Source organism: Delphinus delphis, chromosome 6 (genome assembly GCF_949987515.2).
Source record: "Delphinus delphis chromosome 6, mDelDel1.2, whole genome shotgun sequence".
NCBI classification, from domain to species: domain Eukaryota; kingdom Metazoa; phylum Chordata; class Mammalia; order Artiodactyla; family Delphinidae; genus Delphinus; species Delphinus delphis.
In genome coordinates this window covers 17,998,348-18,021,042 of record NC_082688.1, presented here as the reverse complement: position 1 = coordinate 18,021,042, position 22,695 = coordinate 17,998,348, and the positions used below count along the sequence as shown (strand labels likewise).

The 22,695-nt window shown below is 49.5% G+C and overlaps 1 protein-coding gene across 1 annotated transcript in view; it reads left to right on the top strand.

Annotated features, from left to right (window-relative positions):
* Window positions 1-22,695, top strand: part of PAPPA (pappalysin 1) — a 254,491-nt gene that overhangs the window by 17,057 nt on the left and 214,739 nt on the right. The window contains exon 2 of the mRNA XM_060014251.1: window positions 15,360-16,422. Within this exon, the coding sequence (XP_059870234.1) occupies window positions 15,360-16,422 (1,063 nt within the window). The remainder of the gene's footprint in view (window positions 1-15,359; window positions 16,423-22,695) is intronic.

Here is a 22,695-nt window from a genome sequence, read left to right as displayed (position 1 = left end):
CCTCCTTCCCTCCCTCTCTCCCTCTTGACCTCCTCCATACTTAGATCTCTCCATCAACCCATGCCCTCACCAGTCTATCCTTCCACCCATGTGACCTTCTATTACCAGGCTCTATGCTAGGGCTAGGGCAAGAGTTCGGAGACTCCAATTCTTATTCTTCTGCCACTGTGAGTCCTTGAAAAAAAATCTCCTGAGAAACCTCCGTTGCACCCTTCACTTCTACTAGATCACATTTTGAAAACCTCACTTCAGAAGCTGAAAACTGCTTTGAGAAAAATTCGCTATGCCTGCTTAGTTACATAATTATAAGTATTTCCAGTAGTGCTCCGAGTCTGGGTCTAGACTCCTGGAGGCTTCTTTATCAACACTAATATTTTAGATCAATAACAGATTCTACCCTTGGGTCAGCAGGTAGTGGGAAACCAATAGAGAATGCGCCGTAGAGGCAGGGCTCCTTGGGAAAGGACAGGCTTTATAAAGGGAGCAGAAAAGGGAGCCAACCGTCACCTAGCTCCTGGGACTCTCTTTGCCCACAAGCCCCAAAGCCCTGGTATAGTGGTTCTGAGCCTTCATGATCCGCGTGTGCCCCTGGATGCACGATGTAGCAGGAAGCCCTCGTGGCATGGGGTTGTTTCAGTTTCCGAAGCATTCGACATGTACCTATCATATTCCCACTCGCCTTGTAAAACAAGCATTTTCATTTAATACAGTGAGGTCTTTGTATTCTCAACAACAAACACATGGTCTAAGGCTCGCGGACACAACCTGCCTTTTTCTCTAACACTCTCCCCCTCACCCAACTCTGTCCGCCCTTACAAAGCCCAGCGTCAGCAGAAATATCTGTTTACAAACAAGGGCTCCCAGAGAACAGTATCAGTAGCTCAGACAAACCTCTAAAACACGCCCCCAACTATGTCCTTGGAATCCCTGCGAACAGGGTATATCCCTGGCAGCAGCTTTTGTGGAAGGCTTCCTGCCTTTCCATCTTTCCATCTGTCTTCATGTCTGGCTTCCTCTGTCTCCTTCCACTTATTCATTAAAACCGTGAGGATCCTGGACTGCAGAGGCAGTTGGATGCTGGTTTGGGCCTCATGGATATTTGGAAAACAGAGCCCCGACAGGGAGTGGCTTGAGAACAGCAAGGCAGACCCACACGCATCCAGCCTGCCGGGTCATCTGAAGCAGAAGCTGATTGAAGAAGGATTATTAATTGGGTGGATATAATAGTCACATGATGATCATACAGCTCTAGATCACTTTTCTAGGATTATCAGCAACTGAAGCAATTCTTTTGTTACTCTCTCGAACTTGAGTCGACTATAGCTCCCTATTACCTACACATGGTAATGATAATAGCTAACATACTTAGCACGTAACGTGTGCCAGACACTGTTGTGAGGAGTTTGCATGTATTAACTCTTCAATCCTCACAAGGACCCTTTGATATAGATGCTATTATAATCCCAGTTCTCCATATAAGACAACTGAGACATGGGAAAGTTAAGTGACTTGCCGAAGGTCACACAGCAAGTACTGGGTAGAATTAGTCCCCAGAATCCAGGTTCTAACCATTCTTCCACAGACCTCTCCAGATCAGGTCAGAATTCCTTAGCCTCACATTGAACTTCCTCCTCAGACATTGTTTCCTACCATAACACTTCCTAGTTCCTTATGTCGGGGGTCCTCAACCTCAGCACAGGTGACATTTTGGAATGGATTATTCTTTGTTGTGGGAGTCTGTCCTGTACATCGTAAGATGTTTAGCGGCATCCCTGGCCTCTACCCACTAGATGCAGAAGCGACTCCCCGCCACCTCCAGCTGTGCTGATCAAAAGTGTCTGCAGGAACATCACCACATATTCACTGGTTGAGAACCGTTGTCTTACGTGGACTCTTCTGATCAAACAGAATCGTCTGGTGTTCTTAGAACACTCTTCCCACCTCCGTGCTTTATCGCATTTAGTTTCCCCCTGGACCTTGCAGGGCCCTGGGCCTCCTCACCATCGGTCTTTTCTCTATTCCAGAGTCTTTCAGTTCCTGAACATCTTTTACAGCCAGAGAGGAAATACTAACCTGTCTGGGTCATCGATCTGCTTGTTTCTACGGTTTTCTGTTTAAAAAAAATTGTCACCGATTCCAAACTTTCTATTTAAAATCCCCTGAAGATTCCACGGGCGTCTTGAATTAAAAGCTCAGTTCGTTCCGTGCATTCAACAATTGTTTATTGGCTCTACCTCGTGTCAGGTCCCAGGCTCAGCACTCGGAGTATGAATTCACAGGAGATAGAATACGTGCACCTCAAGAGTTTATGTGAGAGGCTATCAGAGGTGGAGAAGAACTTAGAGATTCACTCTCCACTCTCTCCTAGTTGAGCAGATGAGGGAACCAAGCCCCGGAAGGTAGATGATATTTCATCAAGGTCAATTAGAGACCAAGCTTAAGGCTGGGCTAGATCATTCTCCACCTAGCGGAATAAAATTGAAATTCTGAAGTCCCAGGCAGCATCTAAATACCGTTTATCCATCTGGAGTTTTAAAGAGCTCCTTTGAGTCATAATTTATGATTTTCTAGCAGATATCAGAACAATAGAAAATTCCTATCTGAAAAGTCTATCAGCCTTCTTTTCAAAATTTTGCTTACATTCCATGCTTTTCGTGGTAAGTCTTTAAGGCTGAATGGCTCCAGATTGCCAATGAGCATTGGGCAGGGAGTCCTGAGATAGGAGTCCTCGTTTTTTCAGCTCTGTGGCCCTATCGATAAGAGCATCATGAAATCCCTAGCTAATGATCCCTACCCCCATGGACTCTCTTTCTCAAAACCCACCAATGATTCCCTATTGTCTATGGAATAAACTTCAGATCTCTTGGCATGGCGCTCACAGCCCTTTACAATCGAGCCTTAGACGCCCCTCGCTGTCCCATTTCCCTTTACGTGCACCGTCAGTCCCATCAAAAGCAGATGTCTTCTTCATCTCCAGAGTCATCTTCCGGTGACTTCACAGCTCTTGCCTTTGCTCATCCTTCATCTTCTGTTAGAGGGTCTTTGCCCAGCCTCCTCCCCGCCGCCACCAAATTCCTGTTCCTTGTGCAAGCTCAGTTCTTATGTCACTCGTCCAAGAAAACTTCCCGGAGCCTCCTTGTCTGATTCAAGTGTTCCCTGTGCTGAGCTCTTTGGCTACACCTCTACTAGAACTTACTCGATTATGCTCTCTTTATTTATAATTAAAAAACTCCTTCTCGTCCTCATGTAGTCAGTGTTCCCCGACTGGGCAGCATAATTCAGAACTTAAGTGTGTGAACCCTTGAGACTCATTGCCTGGCTTTGAATCCCATCTCTGTCATTAGCCAGTGAGTTACTCGGGCTCGGGCAAGTTAGTTGGGCTTCTCTGAGTAGCATTTTTCTCACCTGTAAAATGGAGATGACAATACCTCCCTGCTCGGATGACTGTGAAGGGTTCCTGAGCTACTCCACGCAAAGAGCTGAGCACAGAGCCTGGCGCGCAGCAAGTGCTCAGCACACATCAGCTGGCGTTGCCCCCTCCCTGCTTCGGAGAGTAATTCCGGACGGCACCAGCCCGGCAAAGCAGGGATCTGCCTGTCTGGCCGCGTCCCTTCCTTATCTCCCTTCGCCATCTCTCTCCCTGAAAGGCTCACCCGTGACAGGGTGGCCGGATGAGGTGATGGCAGGCTCGCCCCAGAGAGGAGCTTTTGTTTCCAGAGCTCAACCCATACTGTCTGGGGTGCGTTTGTACATAACTTGCTGTGGGCCTCTGTCACTTACGAAATTTACATCATTTGACTCTCCCACGTGGGAACCTTCCCCGTCCCTTTGAGCTCCTTGGATTGGCCGCAGGTGCTCTCTACCTCTTCCGATGCTGTTCTGTAGGTGCAGACCCACCTTTTGTAGAGATGGACCCAAGCCCGACTCATCCATTAGCTGCAGTAGGCCCAGTGCCTGAGGTCCACAGTGCTTTCAAGGGGCCCATAAAAATGGCTTAATTTCTTTTAAAATCAGAAGAAAAAAGCTAATATAATAATAATATATATGTAATAATGAATCCACCCTCTTGATTATATATATCTTGATACCGATACAATCATAAAATATAATTATGTTTATTTAGAGAGGAAGGAAAAAGTCCCCAGGGCCCATGAAAGTCATGATCCCAGCCTGAATGAAAGGAATTTGCCCAAGATCGACAGTACCTTAGTGGCAAATCAGGACAAATGTTCATGTCTCATCACTCCCGATTTAGAACTCTTTTCCCTGTGTTTAAGAAAAGCCCTGGAAGTGATTTCACCACAGTCTTCTTTCACAGATGAGAAAAGGAGGCCAGAGAAAGCACGACTTGACTCAGGCCACACAGCTTAGTCATATAGCAAATGGCTTTCCCGACTTTTGTTTTATACTTTTTATTTTTGGGGGTGCATCGGGTCTTAGTTGCGGCATGCCGGAATCTTTCGTTGTGGCGCGGGCTTCCCTCTAGTTGTGACGCGTGGGTTCCAGGGCACGTGGGCTCTGTAGTTGGCCGCACGCAGGCTCTCTAGTTGACGCTCTCTAGTTGAGGCTCAGTAGTTGTGGCGCGCGGGCTTAGTTGCCCCACCGCGTGTGGGATCTTAGTTCCCCGAGCAGGGATGGAACCCGCGTCCCCTGCATTGGAAGGTGGATTCTTTACCACTGAACCACCAGGGAAGTCCCCTTTCCTGACTTCTCGTTGTTCTTTTTAGTATTTTACACAGCCAACCTAATGCCCACCCATGCCAACCTCCTGTTAGATGGATGGAAAATTTGAGGGCCAGGAAGTAGAGGGGCTTACCCAGGGTCACAAGGTTGCCTATCCTGCCTCCAAGTCAGGACTGTTATTCCAGTATTATAAAAATGGGTCCGAACCTCAACATCTTCAAATTGGGTTTCTTCACAAGTCTTGGCATGTATTTCATTTGTTCATTAATTGGTTCATTCACTCACTCATTCATCCATTCAACAAGTGTCTATTGAAGACTAATGTCCTAAGCACCCTGTGAAAGCTCTAGATTCAGAGTGGTAAACAGATATGTACTCTTTACCCTCTCAGAGCCTCACTTTCCCCACTTGTGTGAGAAGAATCACAGTTTCTTAGAGAGTTCTGGGAGAAGCAAATGAAATAATTAAGATCCTTTGTACACTTTAAAACTCCAAAGAGTGTCAAGAATGCTTCCTGTATTGTTATAATTGGCAGAGTGTATAATTAATATGGAGAAGATTAAGACATTGACTGTATGAGGAAATAAATATTTAATTAAAAAACAATTTCTGCTTATGCTTATCCATACACAACAGAAGACATTGGTTAAGCATCTGGTTTTGGAGTCAGAGAGCTGGGTTCTAATGCTATTTGTGTTATTACAAGTCAAATGACCTTTGCCCCAGTCAATGCAACTCTGAGTCTCAGTTTCCTCTCCCATAAAATGGGACCAAGAGAACTTATCTCGTAGAGTAGTTATAATAATCCAATGAGATGACGCAGATAAAGTTCTTGGCTTTGAACATGACACATCATCAGTGGTGGCTCTGTTTATTTCTCAGTAGGTTCATGTGGCTTGGAGTGGCATTAGAACAAATCAGAGTAATGATCCTAGGGATAATGTAAAGAAGGAGGTGTGGTAATAATAGGTCTCCCTGATTGCATAGTATCAACTCCTATTGTATCTATGTTGCCTCAACAGAAGGACTGGCATTAGCATTAGGGAACAGCAGGTCTCTCACCAGAGAGTATAGCTCAATGCCTCGAATGTCTAGCCAGGGCTTGATACAGTGGATGCCCGGTGAATATGTGTTGAAAGAATCAGTGAATGGATAGATGAATAAATCAGGCAGGACTCGGGGATTTTGATTTATGGGAAAGAAAAGCCAAGGATTGCACGATGGAAAGCCTCAGACACCTCTAGGCTCTCTTGGGGTCAAGGGTACTGAATAACTCTGTGGGTTCCTGCAATCCAGGTCCTGCACCACTGGGTGGAAAGGAAAGGGAGCTTATTCTGGCTCACGCTAGGTGAGCACTGAGAAATGCCCAAAGGTGCAAAGGCCTTCTGCAGGTGATCAGAAGTTCTCTGATTCTGGAAATATGCACAGTCACTTGTAGAGATGTACAGGTGATTCAAGCAGGAAGTTGGGTGGTAAAGGTCATGTAATGACTTTTAAGGGAACCTCCAGTCCCGACTATGCCTGATTCCATGAATGCGAAGAGTAAGGGCTTGGGGCTGCTGTGAGGTGTGAGGGTGGCAGGAGGCTTCGGTCTTGACGGTTTTCTGGGAGGCAGTGCCGTTGCCTCTTAGGGTTGGTGAGTGAGCAGGGAGAGCTTGGAGGTCCTCAAATCACTGCAAAGACCGAAGGTAGGCGCTGTTCTCCAGGGCAGCTCCAACATCAGCACCGCTGAGTCCACCAGGGGCTGATTCGTGCGACAGTAACTTTTGACGGTGAACAGATGAAGACGCGTGACTCTTCCTCATCCTCCTGTCTTTCTGTCCTCTTCATCCTCTACCCCCACCTCCTCCTCTTTCTTCTTTGTCTTTTTCTCCCTCTCCTCCACCCACTTCCTTTTTCTAAGTTGATATGCACCAATTTCGATGACACTGTGTGAAAAAGAGAGCGATGAACAGGTCTGTATTCCAGAGGACAGTGTCGGAAAGGTTAACGTTTAACGGCACAGAAGAAGGGGGAAAAAATGTTCCCGATTCTGAGGAAAACGAACAGCCGTTTATTATCAAAACCAATTAAAAAAGCGTAGCTAACATTTATCATGTGCTATGCAAATGAGTGTTTGTATTCTCGTACTAAATCCTTAAAATGTCACTACGCCTTAAGTACTGTTATTATCAGGGAGGTGAGGGGGTTTTGCCCGTGACTACATAGCTAACAGGCAGCAGAGCTGGGGACTGCACGGTACAGTGCTTAATGCTTGGTATGTTGCCAGAGCCCACGTGCCAAGTCTGGGTACATTCATTATCTCATTAGTTACCCCTACAACCAGCAGAGGTAGGTAGTATCATCCCCATTTTACAGATGAGAAGACTAATACAAGGAGAGATGCCTTGACTTTCCCAAGTCACACAGCTAGCGAGTGGCAGAGCCAGCATTTGAATGTACATTCATTGGTCTCTAAAACGCTGACCATTCAGTTTACACAGAGCCTGATTCCACGTGAGCAAAGGAGGCCGACTGGCGAGGAAAGATCCAGAGGGAAACACAGGGGCACCTTGAGCCCTTCAGAGCACTTTGCCATCCCAGGCACGTTATATAAGTCTGTGTATTAATACAGCAAATGGGTTTTTAGGAACCCTTGGACATATTCTTGTTAACCTTGCCTTACATCTGAATGGCCTTAAATAGTTTACAAGGAAGTATGCGTACATTTATCTCCTTTCTCTCTCAAAAAAGACCTTTGAAGTATATAGGATGAGACTTTTTAATCCCTGGAATACACATGGGAAAACAGGCTCAGAGAGCTGAATGAGCTCATCCAAGGTCACACAGCTAGTAGAAAAGTGAGTGTCAGGGGGTTTTCAGGTAATGGTTCCCAGCAGGGAAGAAAAAAGAACACAGGCAGAGGGCAGACACGGATGCTACCACGGACGCTGGTCATGCTGTTCCTCCTGGACCTGCAAAGGCAGATGTGGCCCCACCTATTCACCTGCACGGCCAACGCACAGGAGGCGCCTGAGCTAATCCTGACCTTGTGAATTGCTCCGAAGGGTCACCCTTGATGCTCCAGCCTCTCTCGCACCAGGAGACAGGGATGTCCAGAACTCAGTAGAGTGTGGCTAAGCCTCCAGCCAGGCGTTGATGGGTTTTATGCCAAGCCCCCTCCTTCCGCTGAGCCTAAGAGCAGGTCCTTTGAGCCAAGATGGGCCTGGAGGGGTGAGGATGCCCCTCAGGTGCCCACCTCGGTGACGCCGCAGCCCTCCTCTGAATGCCTGGTGCCGCCGAGTCCTCCAGGGTCGTTTCGGTGGTCCCCCCCCCCACAGCTGAACCAAGTGCGGGGACCATGGGTGTACTTAACCCAAATCTGTCTGTTTTAATCACCCTCCTCTAGACAGATAAAAGCTTTCCATAGGATTGCTCTCTCAAGCATTGCTCTGTGGCTTTGATACCAGCCATTAAATCATGGAAGGGAAAACAAAATGAAACCAAACAAAAAAAGGACCAGCTCCAACCTTTAGCTTTTAATTTTTTTAGCCTCCTGAAAGAAACCAGATTGTTGACCTAAATTCCCCCCTTTCATCCCCACATCCTCTCACCTCTGCTCGTATCCCCCTGGCTGGTGTTCCACAGCTAGTGGACCCCCGTAAGTTGGAGGGCCTGAAATGGCCTTCCTTTCCCTCCTCCCTGCTTGTCCATTACCTTACATCTCCCGCAGTAGGAACCAAGGCTGGGACGTCTGAAGGACTTGCGATCTCAGAGTCACAGGGAGTCTGAGATGGAAGGGACCTTTGGGGCCATCTGATGCAACCCTCCTATTTCACAGGCAGGTTTGACGATGCCCTGGGGGGGGGGGTGCTGCTTGCCCGTCGCCCCACAGCAGTGAAGTGGCAGAGCTGGAACACAAGAACCTTGGCCGTGGGCTGAGAGTTTTTCCCATTGAAGGAAAGCATGCTGGAAGAGAGCTCTGGCTTTAGAGTCAGCCCGCCTGTGATCCAGTCTCTCTAGCTGGGATCCTCGGAGGGAAATCACTTAGCTTCTCTGCACCTGTTTCTTTCTCTGTCAAAAGAATATCAGTAAAGCCCACTTCACCGGTTTACTATGAGCACTAAATGGGCTGTCTGTGCTTAGCAGAGAGACTGCTACCTAAAGACGTTTAGCAAATTCTTGTTATATTATTATCATTACAGTTGTCCCTTGGTATCCACAGTGGATTGGTTCCAAGACCCACCACAGATACCAAAATCTGCAGATGCTCAAGTCCCTTATATAAAATGGCATAGCATTTGCATATACTCTACACACATCCTCCTGTATACTTCACATCATCTCTAGGTTACTTGTAATACCTTATGCAATGTAAATGCCAGTGCACGGCGAGGTCCCCATAGCTGAGGTCCTGCTCATCTGTGGGGGAACTGAACTTGAAATCAGGAGTCTTGAATTTCAGTCTTTCCTACCACTTAGTGCTGTGTGACCTTGGACAGGTGACCAGACCCCTCTGAGTCTCAGTTTTCTCATCTGTAAACAGCACCTATTATACAAGGTGCTGTGAGGGTTATGTAAGACACCTTGGCCCAGAAGCAGCTATGTACACGCTCAACACACAGCAGGGGCTTCAGAAGTGCACATTCAAGCTGAAATACAGAAGCATCCCTCTCTTGTGAGGAAAGTTTCCTGTGTGGTGACGACACCACCCATTTTTGTATCCTCCTAATACACTTTGCCCTGCTCGCAATAGGAATCGAGTTAAGTTGAGGCAATGTGTTGTAACCAAGAAGGATTCTGAACTGGGCACGAGGCAGTGAAAGATTTTAGAGAAGTTTCAATGGGAGAGCTTAAAAAACTTGTTGAATGGTCCTATAGTTCGCTAAGGTTACCATAACAAAGCACCACACACTGGGTGGCTTAAATAGCAGAGATTTCTCCTCTCACAATGCTAGAGGCTAGGAGTCTGACATCAGAGCGCCTGCAGGGTTGGATTCTTCTGAGGCCTCTGTCCTTGGCTTGTAGAGGCCCATCTTCTCCATCCTATGTCTTCATACTGTCTTCCCTTTGTAGCTGAATTTCCTCCTCTTACAGGGACAGCAGTCATAATGGATTAGGGCCCACCCTAAGTGACCTCATTTTAGCCTAACTATCTCACTGAAGACCCTATCTCTAAACCAGTTCATATTCTGAGGTACTAGGGGCTAGACTTCCAACATATGAGTTTCGGGCGGGGGCGGGGGGACACACGTTTCAGCCCATAACAGATGGAAAAGAAGATGGCAGGCAGCCAGGCGTGTGACGGCAACCTCGAAGAAAAGATGAAGAAAAAGAACATTGCAGTATAGAGCCCGGACATTGGCACAGAGCTGGGTCAGAAACCAACAAGCAAGGAGGCTAGTGATGGGGGTTCAGTTGCTGAAGGACAAGGCCAGGAAGGCATCTCAAACTCCAGATAGACAACCAGGCCCAGGCGAATCTTGGGTCCCAGTGACGTGCGACAAGCCAGGTAGAACAGATGAAGCACTGGTAGTAAAGGACCACTGATTCTCAGTCCATTTCTTTTAGGTCCAGGCAGAAGAACGACACAGAAAGCAGCCTCCTGGCTTGCAGTTCAATTCCACTTGCTTGTGTTGGCGCTGCTGAACTTACAGAAGTATTTTTGGAGGGGGGGGCGTGTCCTTAAACAGCCCACAGTAAAGTGTTTGGCACTTAGCACTTAATGCAGTGATGCGATTAAGAACCTGGGCCTGGGAACCCTATGGACGCAGATTCTAAGCTGTGTTGCTTTGGACAAGCCACTGCCTTTCTGAGCCCATGTTTTCTCTGCAGAATGGGCTGCGTTGATAGTTTTGTTGTGAGGATGAAGTAAGAGAATTAAGCACTTAGTAAGCACGCGGTGCTTAGTAAGTTTCTAAACAAAGGGCGATGTGCTCTTATAAGGAACACAGCAGTAGAGAAGTGTCCTTCCTTCCCTCCCTTCCTTTATTTTCTACTTTCAGTGACAGACTCTATGGGGCACCTGCAAGGTACCAGATGCTGTGTTGGATGCTGGGCATTTAGAAATGAACCGAACAGACATACTCAGGAAACAGACATTGAATGCGTAATTAGGGAAGTGATGAGGTTTTGGACCGGGAGGAGGAAGATTTATCTGTACCCGGGCTGGAGTGCTGCGGTCACACAGCACTGCCCTGGGGTGGTGACATTACAGTGGCCCTGAGACGGTGACCCCACGGCCCATGGGATTCTCCCAGTATGGCCCTGGCATAGGTTTGGGGAGACTCCCTACAAGCCTTCTGCCTTTGGACTTGCCTCCTTCATACATGCTCTTCAACTCGGGAGTGAGATGAGACCGAAAAGAGGCAATAAAAATAAATAAACATCAAGCTTCGGCTGGAATATGAAACCCTTTTCCCAGGAAACCCAGCTGCAGGAAGATAGGGACACATTAGAGAGGCCAGCTGACCAGGGTTCAAGCGACAGGTGCTGGTCACGAGACCCCAGGGCAGCCCCTTTCCCGGTCTGGGCCTCTACTTCTCCATCTGTGCAGGTGCCCCAGTCATCTCCTTGGCTGGCGAATGGCCTCTGGCACTTTCGCTGCCCGCCGCTTCCACGTGCTTATAGCTTGGAGGCAGGTTCATGCTAATTCGATGTAGATGGTGTACAGGATCACCTGTGGCCTTCCGGCTCGCCCCCTGCGGATGCATCCCCTGAGATCAACCTCTGGGACCACACAGATGGTGCCGACTTCAGACCAACTCTCACTGTTTGTTTCACTGTGTCTCTCTGTCTTCCTGGAGAACCATGGGGAAGGGTGGCGTGGAGGTGCGGTGGGGTTCACCTGTGTCTTCCCGAGGGCAAACGCTGTTCCTTGTCCGGGATGGAGACACACACGGCACGATCCTCCAGGCGTGCAAAAATTGGCAATGACGTGAGGCGTCCGATTCCAATCAACACGTGTTTTTGAAGCGTCTCCTGCTTACAGGGAACCATTCTAGCAGCGAACAAAAGAGCTCTTAAATTGTAGCGGGGCTATCATTTACTCCTAGCCCCTCCTTTTTCAGAGAAGGGAAATGAGACCTGGCAGCATGAGAGGTGGTGTGACTTGTCCCCAGGCAAGGTCATCCAGCAAGCTGAGCCCAGATCTCTGGTCCCAGATACCCCGTTCTGGGCTGGTGATACATCAGTGCCTCCCTTCCAGCCCTCTGAAATGTGACTACTGTTGATTACGTTATTTTTGTACGGAAATAAATCCCATTCACCACTACACCCCACCCCCATCCCTCTTGAAGTTCAGTGATTTCCTTTCACCACTAACACTCCAGGTAAATATTTCCCTCTGAACTTCTGAAGCCGCTGCTTCAAGGTCCTCATTTCCCTTAATGTGCTTCCTCTTGGTTCCACTGAAAAGAGAAAAGAGAGGGTTCTCTTTGCCCTTCCTCTCTGCTTCCTGGGGCTAAGCCACCTCTTGGTCCTTCGCTCCGTGTCACAGAGTCTAGCGTTTCTCACTGCTACCCTCTTATCTCTCAACTGTAAACGGAGGTGGCCAGAGCCGGGGTCCCCAGCCCCCGGGAAGGTCCTGAACCTGAGGGCACCCTACAGATGTGTAAACAGTTTACCTTGCTAACCCGGCCAGCCGCCTTCCAAAGGCAACAGGAAAACCAGGACTGAGAGCCCTGGCAAAATAAAAACCTGCAGAGAGAGAGAAAGAGAGAGAGAAGGAGAGAGGGAGAAGGATCCTGTTTCAGACGTGAATTTTCTCATTAGAAGAATTTTCTGTTTAAGGGGGAGGGGTTGGCCAGGGGAGGAAGAGAAGGTGAGCTGAGAGGTGGGATGGGGGGCCCAAGAGGGGGGTGCTCCAGGGGCCTGTGCGCTCCTGCTTCCCGTAGCCAGCAGCAGACCTGGGGGAGCTCATTCCAAACCCGGAGACAAAGCTTTGGCCTCGGTCAGTGGGGAGGTAGCTTTTAACATGCAGGCCTCATAATAGTAGCAGAGCCAAAGGGGGGTTATGATTTCTAAGTAGAGTTTGCCAGTGGATTTGAGGAGGACTTGTGCTTTGCTGAGCCCTCATCCTACCAGCTCTTGATGTATCAGTCAAGATGCCTTTAGGGTACCCTCTCTCTCTGGTGTTTCTGTATTTCGTTTTTAGTCATTTTCTACTTTTCATCCTTGACATCACTCCCAGACCCTCCAGCATCTAAAAGTGAACTCCCATTTGGACAGCCACTGTACGCCAAGGGTAGTAGAGCCACTGTGTCTTTTAAGTATGACAGCATACGTAAAGAGAGGTACAGATGAGGGAATTAAGATCCGCAGAGGTGAAGCGATCTGCCCCCGATGTACGGCCAGTAACTGCTGTCATCAGAATTACCCGGAGTCCAAAGATCCTGCTCTTTCTACCTGACCAAGAACACACTCTGTCTTCTGATTCTCTCTGTCCTTTATCCAGGGAGACATACATCAGTGCCTTTGATTCTGTTTGTCCTTTTTCTCTTCTCCCACTCCGTTTAGAATCATTCATGTGCTCATTCATGAGACACTTGCTGAGTGCCTGCTGTGTACAAGGGAATAGTGCAAGGTTCTGGACAGGGTACAGATGACCCAAACAGAGCCGTCACTCTCAAGAAGCATCCAGTCTAGGGGAGACTCCAAAACCAGAGAACAAGTGTCTAGTTTCCAAAAAGTAGAATGAATTCAGAGGAGAGAATGATTGCTCCTCAGAGGACCATCAGGGAAAGCTGCTTGGTAGAGGTGGTTTCTGTTTTAGCCATTGGGAAGCTTGGGAACAGAACATCAGACTTAACCAAACATGTGGGGGGAACCTCATTCAGTCCCCTCCTTTCCCAGGTAGGGAGCCAAGACCCAGAGGAGGTACTTAGTGCTTCGTCAAAGTGTGAGAGCAGGTTGATGTTGGAGGAGACCCTGGCCATGACGTGAAGGATTATAGGACAGGAGTGGTGGTAGGAGAGGTGTAGGCAGACTTCTACCGTCTATGTCAGCTGCTAACAGAGAGAGTTACACAAATTCTAAGGCGCCAGTGACCACAGAGGAGTGCAGACTGTGTGGGCCTCCTCTACCGATTTTGCTGGAAGCCGGCTGTGCTCATTTCATGAGTGCTAATGGCAGGTGCACACTCAGAGTTATGGTGACCGCAACAGTTCTCCAGCTGAAAGTAGGGACTGTGCTTCTAAACGAGCATCTTTTATTCATTCTCCTGTTCCTCTCTTTCTCCTCCCACCTGGCCTCATACATCATCCAACACTTAAAATGCACTCGTAATTAGAAAGTCTTTCCCATCCAACTGGCTGTCCATGCCAAGGACACTGGGTATATTCCAGAAAGACTGGGAATGGGGGTTGGTGAGTATAAAAATAATTAGATCCAGAGAGAATCTGCTAAGTGACTTCCGGAGGTTCCCAGAGTAAGTCTAGAGATGTCTGGCTTGGAACTTTCCCAAACACCCAACTAAACCTTGGGACACCCCCAGGCAGGTGGTTTGATCCAGATAGATCCCTGGTGGCACTGATGAGGGAGAGGGAGGTACCATAGAGTTAGTCCCTAGGACAGTGGACCCAGGGTCCGATGGATCTGGGATCCACTTACCAACCAGTTGACCTCAAACCCATCCATCTCTTCACTTCCTTCAGTTTCTGTTTCCTCCTCTGTTAATATCAGCACCTTGGGGGCGCTACGCGGATTAAATGAATGAATGCACACACAGACCTTAGCACAATGCCTGACCTGCGATAGAGGCTTGGAAGATTTTGCTTAATGAAGGCATCCCCAGCATCTTTTTATGTTAAGAGGATGCTTTTTATTTTTTGAAATATTAGCATTAGTGTTAGAGAAAAGCAGGCTAGAATTGGCTCTCAGGAAATTTGTCAGTGACTCTACGTAACCTAACAAATGCCTTCCGTTCGCTGGGTCTCAGCTTCCTTACCTTTCGAGCGAAGGAGTTGCGAGTGTTTAAAAACCTTTCCAGCTCAGATAGTCCGCCTTTCTTTGGGGGTGGATGTCGGGGCTAGCCAGGACTCCTGTTACAGTTAGAAGCTTTACTAGTAGCTTTGCAGCCCTCGACCCTCACTTCTCCAGGGAACCTTCCCAACAAGCCACCACCGCTGATAATTGATGAGTGCTGGTGGCTGATGTGCGCCCAAAGTTGCGGTGACGGTAGTCAGAGCTGTCCTTCTAAATGAGCATCTTCTATTCATCCTCATCTCTTTGATTGTTCTCTCACCTCTTCCTCTCACCACCTATGTCATTCTACACTTAAAATACGCTTTTAATTAAAAAAGTCTTCTTCCCCATCCAACAGTTTTGCAAAATCAAAGGTTTTCAGATTTTAGTTATTATCACTGTTGTTTTCTTTAGCTCAAGTACCTATTCTGCAAACAAGTATCTTTCTTGTATGCCCCATACTCAGAACCAAAAAAAGTGAAACCACATGGGTTAAAGTTGTGGTGAGAACCTCCCAAAGGTAACTCACCTGTGTTCTCCCTTCCTCTAGCCCTTGCCTTGCCCTAGAGGTGGTCCCAGAGGTTTGGCTAGCCACTGCCAGGATCCCACTGAGCACGGTTTGAAAACTTCCTGGTCTAGGACATCCTGATAGAAATTTTATCAGAGAGAAATAATTTACCCTCCTCCTTCCTCCATCCTTTATTTATTCATCTTTCTCTTTTGGGGCCACATAGGGCTATATGACAAATGTTCTTATGCCTCACGTGACCGAGGATGGGTCGTGGGCATCCACACCGTCAGTGACCAAGGCAACAGAGACCCACGCTACTTTTTCTCCTTGAAGACAGACCGGGCCCGGCAAGTAACCACCATCAATGCCCACCGCAGCTACCTCCCAGGCCAGTGGGTACACCTGGCTGCCACCTACGACGGGCGGCTGATGAAGCTCTATGTGAACGGTGCCCAGGTGGCAACCTCTGGGGAGCAGGTGGGTGGCATTTTCAGCCCACTGACCCAGAAGTGTAAAGTCCTCATGCTGGGAGGCAGCGCCCTGAACCACAACTACCGGGGCTACGTGGAGCGCTTCAGCCTGTGGAAGGCGGCCAGGACGCAGCGCGAGGTCCTGCTGGACATGGAGACCCGCGGCCTCCACGCTCCTCTACCTCAGCTCCTCCTGCAGGAGAACTGGGACAACGTGAAGCGCGCCTGGTCCCCCATGAAGGACGGCAGTAGCCCCCGCGTGGAGGCCAGCGGCGCCCGTGGCTTCCTGCTGGACACGAGTCTGGAGCCTCCTCTGTGCGGGCAGACGCTGTGTGACAACCCCAAGGTCATCTCCAGCTACAACCAGCTGCCGCGTTTCCGCCGGCCCAAGGCGGTGCGCTACCGCGTGGTCAACCTCCACGACGATGGCCGTGAGAACCCCACGGTGAGCCGCCAGCAGATCGATTTCCAGCACCGGCAGCTGGCCGAGGCCTTCAAGCACTACAACATCTCCTGGGAGCTGGAGGTGCTGGAGGTGAGCAACTCATCCCTGCGCCGCCGCCTCATCCTGGCCAACTGCGACATCAGCAAGATCGGGGACGAGAACTGCGACCCCGAGTGCAACCACACGCTGACGGGCCACGATGGCGGGGACTGCCGCCACCTGCGTCACCCCGCCTTCACCAAGAAGCAGCAGAACGGGGTGTGCGACATGGACTGCAATTACGAGCGGTTCAACTTCGACGGCGGGGAGTGCTGTGACCCCGAGATCACCGATGTCACCAAGACCTGCTTCGATCCCGACTCTCCGCACAGGTAAGAGCCGGACTCCTCCCTCTTTTGATCCCTGCGCGGCTCCCGACGCCCAGTGGGGTTGCGGGAATCTTCCAGTTCACCCAGAAGATCGACCAAGTAATCACAGGGACTGTGCCCCTTACCAGCATATTTACGGAGCGCCTCCTGTGGGCTGAGGGAACTCTTAGGACCCTTCTTTGCGAGGGGCTCAGGGTCTGAACCGGGCCACCTGGACTGAGGGCACATATCCGCGTCATAAAGAGCCGTGCTGTCCAGTGCTGTAGTCACTGGCCACGTGTGACGGTTTACATTTAAATTAGTGAAGATGAAATGCAGTTTAAAATCCAGTTCCTGAGTCACACCAGCCACGTTTCAAGAACCCAGTAGCCGCCCGGGGATAGTGGCTACCACACTGGACAGAGGGATAGGACCGCTTCCGTGACCGCAGAAGGTTCTGTTGGGCAGTGCTGGTCGAGCTGGGATTGGCTGGGGCCAGACAGACTGGGTTCAGGTCTATTTCCTCACTTTGTGACCTCTTACAAGGTATTTACTCATCTGTAAAATGGGAATCAATGGTATCTACTTTGTCAAGCTGCTTTGAAGATTGAATGAGGGCACGTAAAGCACATGTCTCTTCTAGGGGCTAGCAGGTTATATTACCTCTTAATAAGCGTATGTGTCGTTTCTTGAACAATGAAAGGTAGCATGTGCCGTGTGTACAGGAGGTCAAAGAGGAACAGCTGACTTGCAGCCTGAATATGTTGGGGAAGGCTTAGGTATAGTTGGACACCGGAGATCAAGTTGGGGGAGAGAGGAGGACACTCAAGGCAGAGGAATTTCATATACTGCTGAGAAGAGGGCGGAAAGGGGAGTCTTCTGTCTAATGCCTGACTTAGCCTCTGCCTCGCGCTACAACTCGGACCAGCAACCCCAAAGAAAGACCCAAGGGGGAGCCATGGGTGATCTGTATTTGTTGTGGGACTCAGGGGAACTAGTTCTAAGCCAGAGAGACAGTCCATATCAACTTTCCTGATTTCCCAGATTCACGCTGAACTTTTCCATTCTGTCCAACTCGCAGGACCCTGGACTTGCTGATGGCTCGAGCACATTTGCCGACCTCTGCAGGTTTTCTGCTGACTCTCCTCTTTATGTCTCTCTCACAAGAGCAAGGGCCTCCCATGCATAGACAAAATACCTATGTGCAAAGGAATGACGATGCTGGGAGGAGAATGTCGTGCCTGGCACCAAGCCACAGAGCACGTCAGCTCAGCCTCCTGGCACCGGGCGGGCCCCTGGACTCTCACCTTGGCTCAGAGACAGGAGCAGCCCATGTGGGAAGAAGCCTTGGTGTGTGGCCAGTTCCTTCGAGGTCACAATGCACTTTCATCTCTGCTCTCATTTGGGCTTTGACAGAATTTGATGAGGAAGACTAGACAGGGTTAGCATTTGCATTTGACTGATGGGGAAATAGAGGGCCTTGGAGAGTGAAATGACTCGGCCACGGTCCCAGGTCAGGAAAGTCATTTGGCGAAATCACAAATGCAAGCCTTTCGAGATTAATGCAGCGTGTGCGCTACTGAGCTAGACCCCAGGAGTTAACTGGTGTGCCCAGGCAGAGTGGGCGGGGGGGAGGCCTAGGGGCCAGGAATACTGGAAGTCATTCACTTATTTGTACATTTATTCATTCATTCGTTCAGGCAACAAATGTTTATTCAGCACCTACCAAGTACTAGGAAGGTGGATACCCTCATCCCTGCTTTGCTGAAGGAAATCCGGGATTCAGAACACGGAAGGGATTTACCCCTTAGCTGAGGTCACTCAGCTAATAAACAGAGAACTTGGATTTGAATCTTGGTCTGTTGACTCCAAAGCTCCCACTGAAGGGTGGGGGTGGTATTTTTAAGTCCAAGGAACAGTAAGAGGCAGAGTCAAAGGACAGGGCTGACGGGCAGGGTGGCTTTCCTGAAGCCTTGGGAGAAAACTGCTGAGTATGATTGAGTCAGGACCAAGGGCAGCTGGCCTTTGTGGCGGGCACTCTGTGCTTGGATGCTGGGGCCACGGGACCCCAGGTCCCAGATAGCTCACAATCAGCAGACAGAGCTGGCAGGCACCAGCGGCCTCGTCGTTTCTAAGTCACGGGGCCCCACGCCTAGAATGTCCGTGAGCAGCCATGTGCCAGCACTCTGCCCACCATGCCAGGGCCTGTTTGTTTGCTGGCTGGAAAGTCATGTGTCCTGGGTGAGCCCCACCGGGAATGTGTCATCTCCTGATGGAGCTGGGGTGACAACGTTCTGGCTGAATCAGCTCTCCCGTGTGCAGAGAGAAACCTGTGGAAGTTTGTGGAGAAATACTTGCTTTGTGACTCAAAAAAAAAAAAAGAGGGAGGGAAGGAGGGAGGAAGAAAGGCAGGGAAGAAGGGAGGGAGGGAGGGAGGAAGGAAGGAAGACACCTGTAATAGAAAATTAGATTGACATTGTCTAGGTGATTTTTTTTTTTTTTTCTGCGGTATGCGGGCGTCTCACTGTTGTGGCCTCTCCCGTTGCGGAGCACAGGCTCCGGATGCGCAGGCTCAGCGGCCATGGCTCACGGGCCCAGCCACTCCGCGGCATGTGGGATCTTCCCGGACCGGGGCACGAACCCGTGTCCTCTGCATCGGCAGGCGGTTTCTCAACCACCGCACCACCAGGGAAGCCATGTCTAGGTAATTTTTAATGAAGAGCTGAACTTATCTTTTACCCAAGATGTACTCCTACGTTGCCCGCCCCCCTCAATGGGTAAAGACAATAAAGACAATAATTCAGTTACTACTTCTCAATCTATGGTGAAGAACCAGTTTTGTTTCCTATGCGTTGCAAACCAATACTTTTGTAATATACAGAAAAAATGAATTGCTATAAAATGAATTCTTCACCCCAAGTATGGTGAAGCGTTGTCGGAGTTCTCCAAAAGTTCCTAAATGCCTTCTCTCCACTTCTGTACTTATTGTGACATAGACTCGTGAGAAGCAGTTCGTGCACTGCTTACTTTGAGTAGCGCTGATGAAAATTCACCATTCTGAAAATTTATATAACGGTTCCCTTGAGTAAAATAAGACCCACCAGTCATGCAGCTGGGCAGATGGGCAGACTCCATCAGAGAATTACCTACTCTTCTAACACATTTGAGCTCATTCTTCATCTACTAGTCCTTGGGCCCCTTAGGCCACGTTCTCAGGAGTTCATGTGTTACAGGGGAGCACCCAGTCCTAGCAGACGGCTGCAGAAGACATTGAAATGGTGTCCAGTGTCAGACCTAGGAACGTCCTCAGAGATCAGTGGGTCCAAATCCGTTTCCCCCATAGAGGGGAGCTGAGGCCGAAGCTCCCATGGTTCATGGTTCATTAGTGGTCAGACTGGGGCTAAGATGCTCTAGATTTGTAAGTCCTGGTCGTCTGCCATGGCACAGCTTCTCAGAACTACCCTGACATTCTTGCCATTCCCAGTACCTGCCCCCGTCATGTTCTGTCCTTGCTCTCTTCTTCCCTAATATCCCTGAGCGTTTGGGGTTTTTTTGTTTTCGCTTTTGTTTTTGTTTTGTTTTGCGGTACGCGGGCCTCTCACTGCTGTGGCCTCTCCCGTTGCGGAGCAGAGGCTCCGGACGCGCAGGCTCAGCGGCCGTGGCTCACGGGCCCAGCCGCTCCGCGGCATGTGGGATCTTCCTGGACCGGGGCACGAACCCATGTCCCCTGCATCGGCAGGTGGACTCTCAACCACTGTGCCACCAGGGAAGCCCTCCCTGAGCATTTGGGGTTATGAAGTGCTGAGTGAGTGAGTTTGGAAGAGAATCGGATAAGGGCCTTGGGTTTTCATGAGCCACTGCAGAGCTGTTAGAGCTACACTGGCCATGAGTTTTCCTAATTAAGGACAGCCAAGTGAGGATGTGTACAAAGAAGGGGACTGGGGCTGCGAGGGCCCCAGGAGCCGTATTGTATAACCACTTGAAGATGTTTGGCTTGGATGAGAAAGTTCTCTCAAGGCCATGACCATAGGGCCATAACACATGTACTTCAAGTCTCCAAAGGCCTGTTCTATGGAAAAGGGAGCAGAATCATACTATATGGTTTCTAAGCCATGGCTGGGACCAAAGTGATGCAATTACAGGAGGCAGCTGAGTAGCAGCTAATGTCATCCCTGATCAGAATGGTCCTGCCTGGGGAGTGCTTCTCTGCAGGTGAGTGATTTTCCTTCCACCTGAGGCATGCACAGTGAGGTTGTAGCCAGGATTACAGCAAAGGTGGAGAAGGTGGCCTTGATGGTCTTAAGGTTGACCACTGCACAGCCCAACTATTTGCTGCTGTCTTATTCCAAGTCATTTTAGGGAATTAAATGGTGACTGTTTCTATCCTCTCTAACAGGCATTTATTGGGTATATATAGCCCTGCGAGCCTCTCTCCTGTTCACGGGGGGATGTTGCAACAAGCGGGCCATGTTTCTCACCATTGAGAGGCTTCCACGTTCATGGGGAACTCGTATTCAAACATGAGAAACTCTGATCTGTCGTTTTAGAGACACACAGTGGGTCAGGAGACCTAGAAAGCAGAGGTGTGTGCTGACTAGGGAAGACAAGGCAAATCGGCTGGAGGAGGCATGATTTGAGTAGTCATCTGGGAACAGACAGCACCGAGAGAGAGAGAGAGACAGAGACAGAGACAGAGACGGAGACAGAGACGCAGTCTGCACCAGTCAGGGTCCTAGCAGGAAACAGATGGCGTATTCAGACGGAATAATTCAGTAGAGTTGAAGGAGGGGCTATTTGGGAGAACAGTGCAGGCAGGGTTCAGCACAACCAGCAAGGCAAGGGGCAAGTACAGTGGGGACCCATTTCCATCCTTGGCCTGTAGAGGCAAGAGGAGGAAGTAGCTACAGAACCCAGAGAGAGCGGCTGAATGGCGAGGGTGTCCTGGCGGCAGCTGGGACTCTCAGCAGAGAAGAAGAGACAGGCTTCCGCCCCCCCGAGGCCAGAAGGGAGCCAGAGACGTAAATTTTACATGATCACTCTTCCACCTTCTAGTCTCCTGCCAGCGCTTCCCATTGCGGAACCACACTGGAAGTCATGAGGCAGAGGCATCTGTCGATGAAACACCAGGAGGCCAGCCTCCCAAGGGCACAGAGCAGGGTGGAGAGGGGTAGGGAGTGGATGTGGGTGAGCGAACAGAACACGACCAGAACGCAGAGAAAGCCAGTCCACGCAGAGGGTGCAGCCAAAGCAAGGAGGAGGGGCTTGGAGAATAAGGAGTCATTCAGTATGGCTGGGACCAGACCATAAGCAGAGAAGGGTTCAATTTGTCTCATGGAAAACTCTAGCCAGCCTGTCTCCCCCCGTTCATTTCCTTCTTATTTTCTTCCTTCCCTCCCTCCTTCCTTTCTTCCTTTTTTTCTTCTTTTCTTTCCTCTATAAATACTGGTTGAATGTTCCTTTTGTGCCAGCCCAGTCCCTGCTCTTTGGGAGCTCACCATCTAGTGGATAAGACAGATGAATAAACACACCACTGCCATCACTGGTATGAAAGAAGGACCCCCAGTCTGAGCCAAGAGGAGCTGTTGGTGGGGGGAGCATAGGTCTTTTTATCAGACTGGACAGTTAGAAAAAGACATTCCAACGAATCTTGGCCATTCTCTACAGTAGTGGAGAGGAGCCAGGTAGGCAGAACTTCATCTGCAGCCCTTAGAAATGTCTACAGACAAGTGAAAGTGTACTTCACACATCTTTTTATAAATGAAATGGAAAACCTGGATATTAAGAGAAATCCCCAGTATCGGGAAATCCGGGGGCAGCTGACACTTTGGGCTGTACACACCCCACTGTGGGAAGGTGTTGCAAAACACCCACCAAGTTCCTGCGTGGACCCCTCCAGACTGCAGGCTCTGGCGCTGTTAGGTGAACTTCACCTTTGTCCTTGAACATCTGTTCAGATGGAGTAGGACAGATAGAGAAAAAGAGACTTCCCTTACACCCTGATGGCTCCCAGGGAAACCTTTTCTTTGCCTTCTCCTTATTTTTAATGTAGCAAGGGCATTCCCCTGGGGCCATGCTAATTTTTTTTTTTTTTTTTTTTCTTTTGGACCCAAGTTGGCGTTGCTGGCATCTTTGGAAAGGGCTGGAATACGCCCTGAGGCAGCCTCCTTGACCCCTCTGCTGGCGTAGGTAGTCCTCGGTCTCTTCCCCTGCCCCTTATCAGTAGCCATTAGATGCTTTGCCTTCTAATGAGAAACTCTGTTGGGGTCTCTCACTTTTCTGGAATGATCTCATGGAACA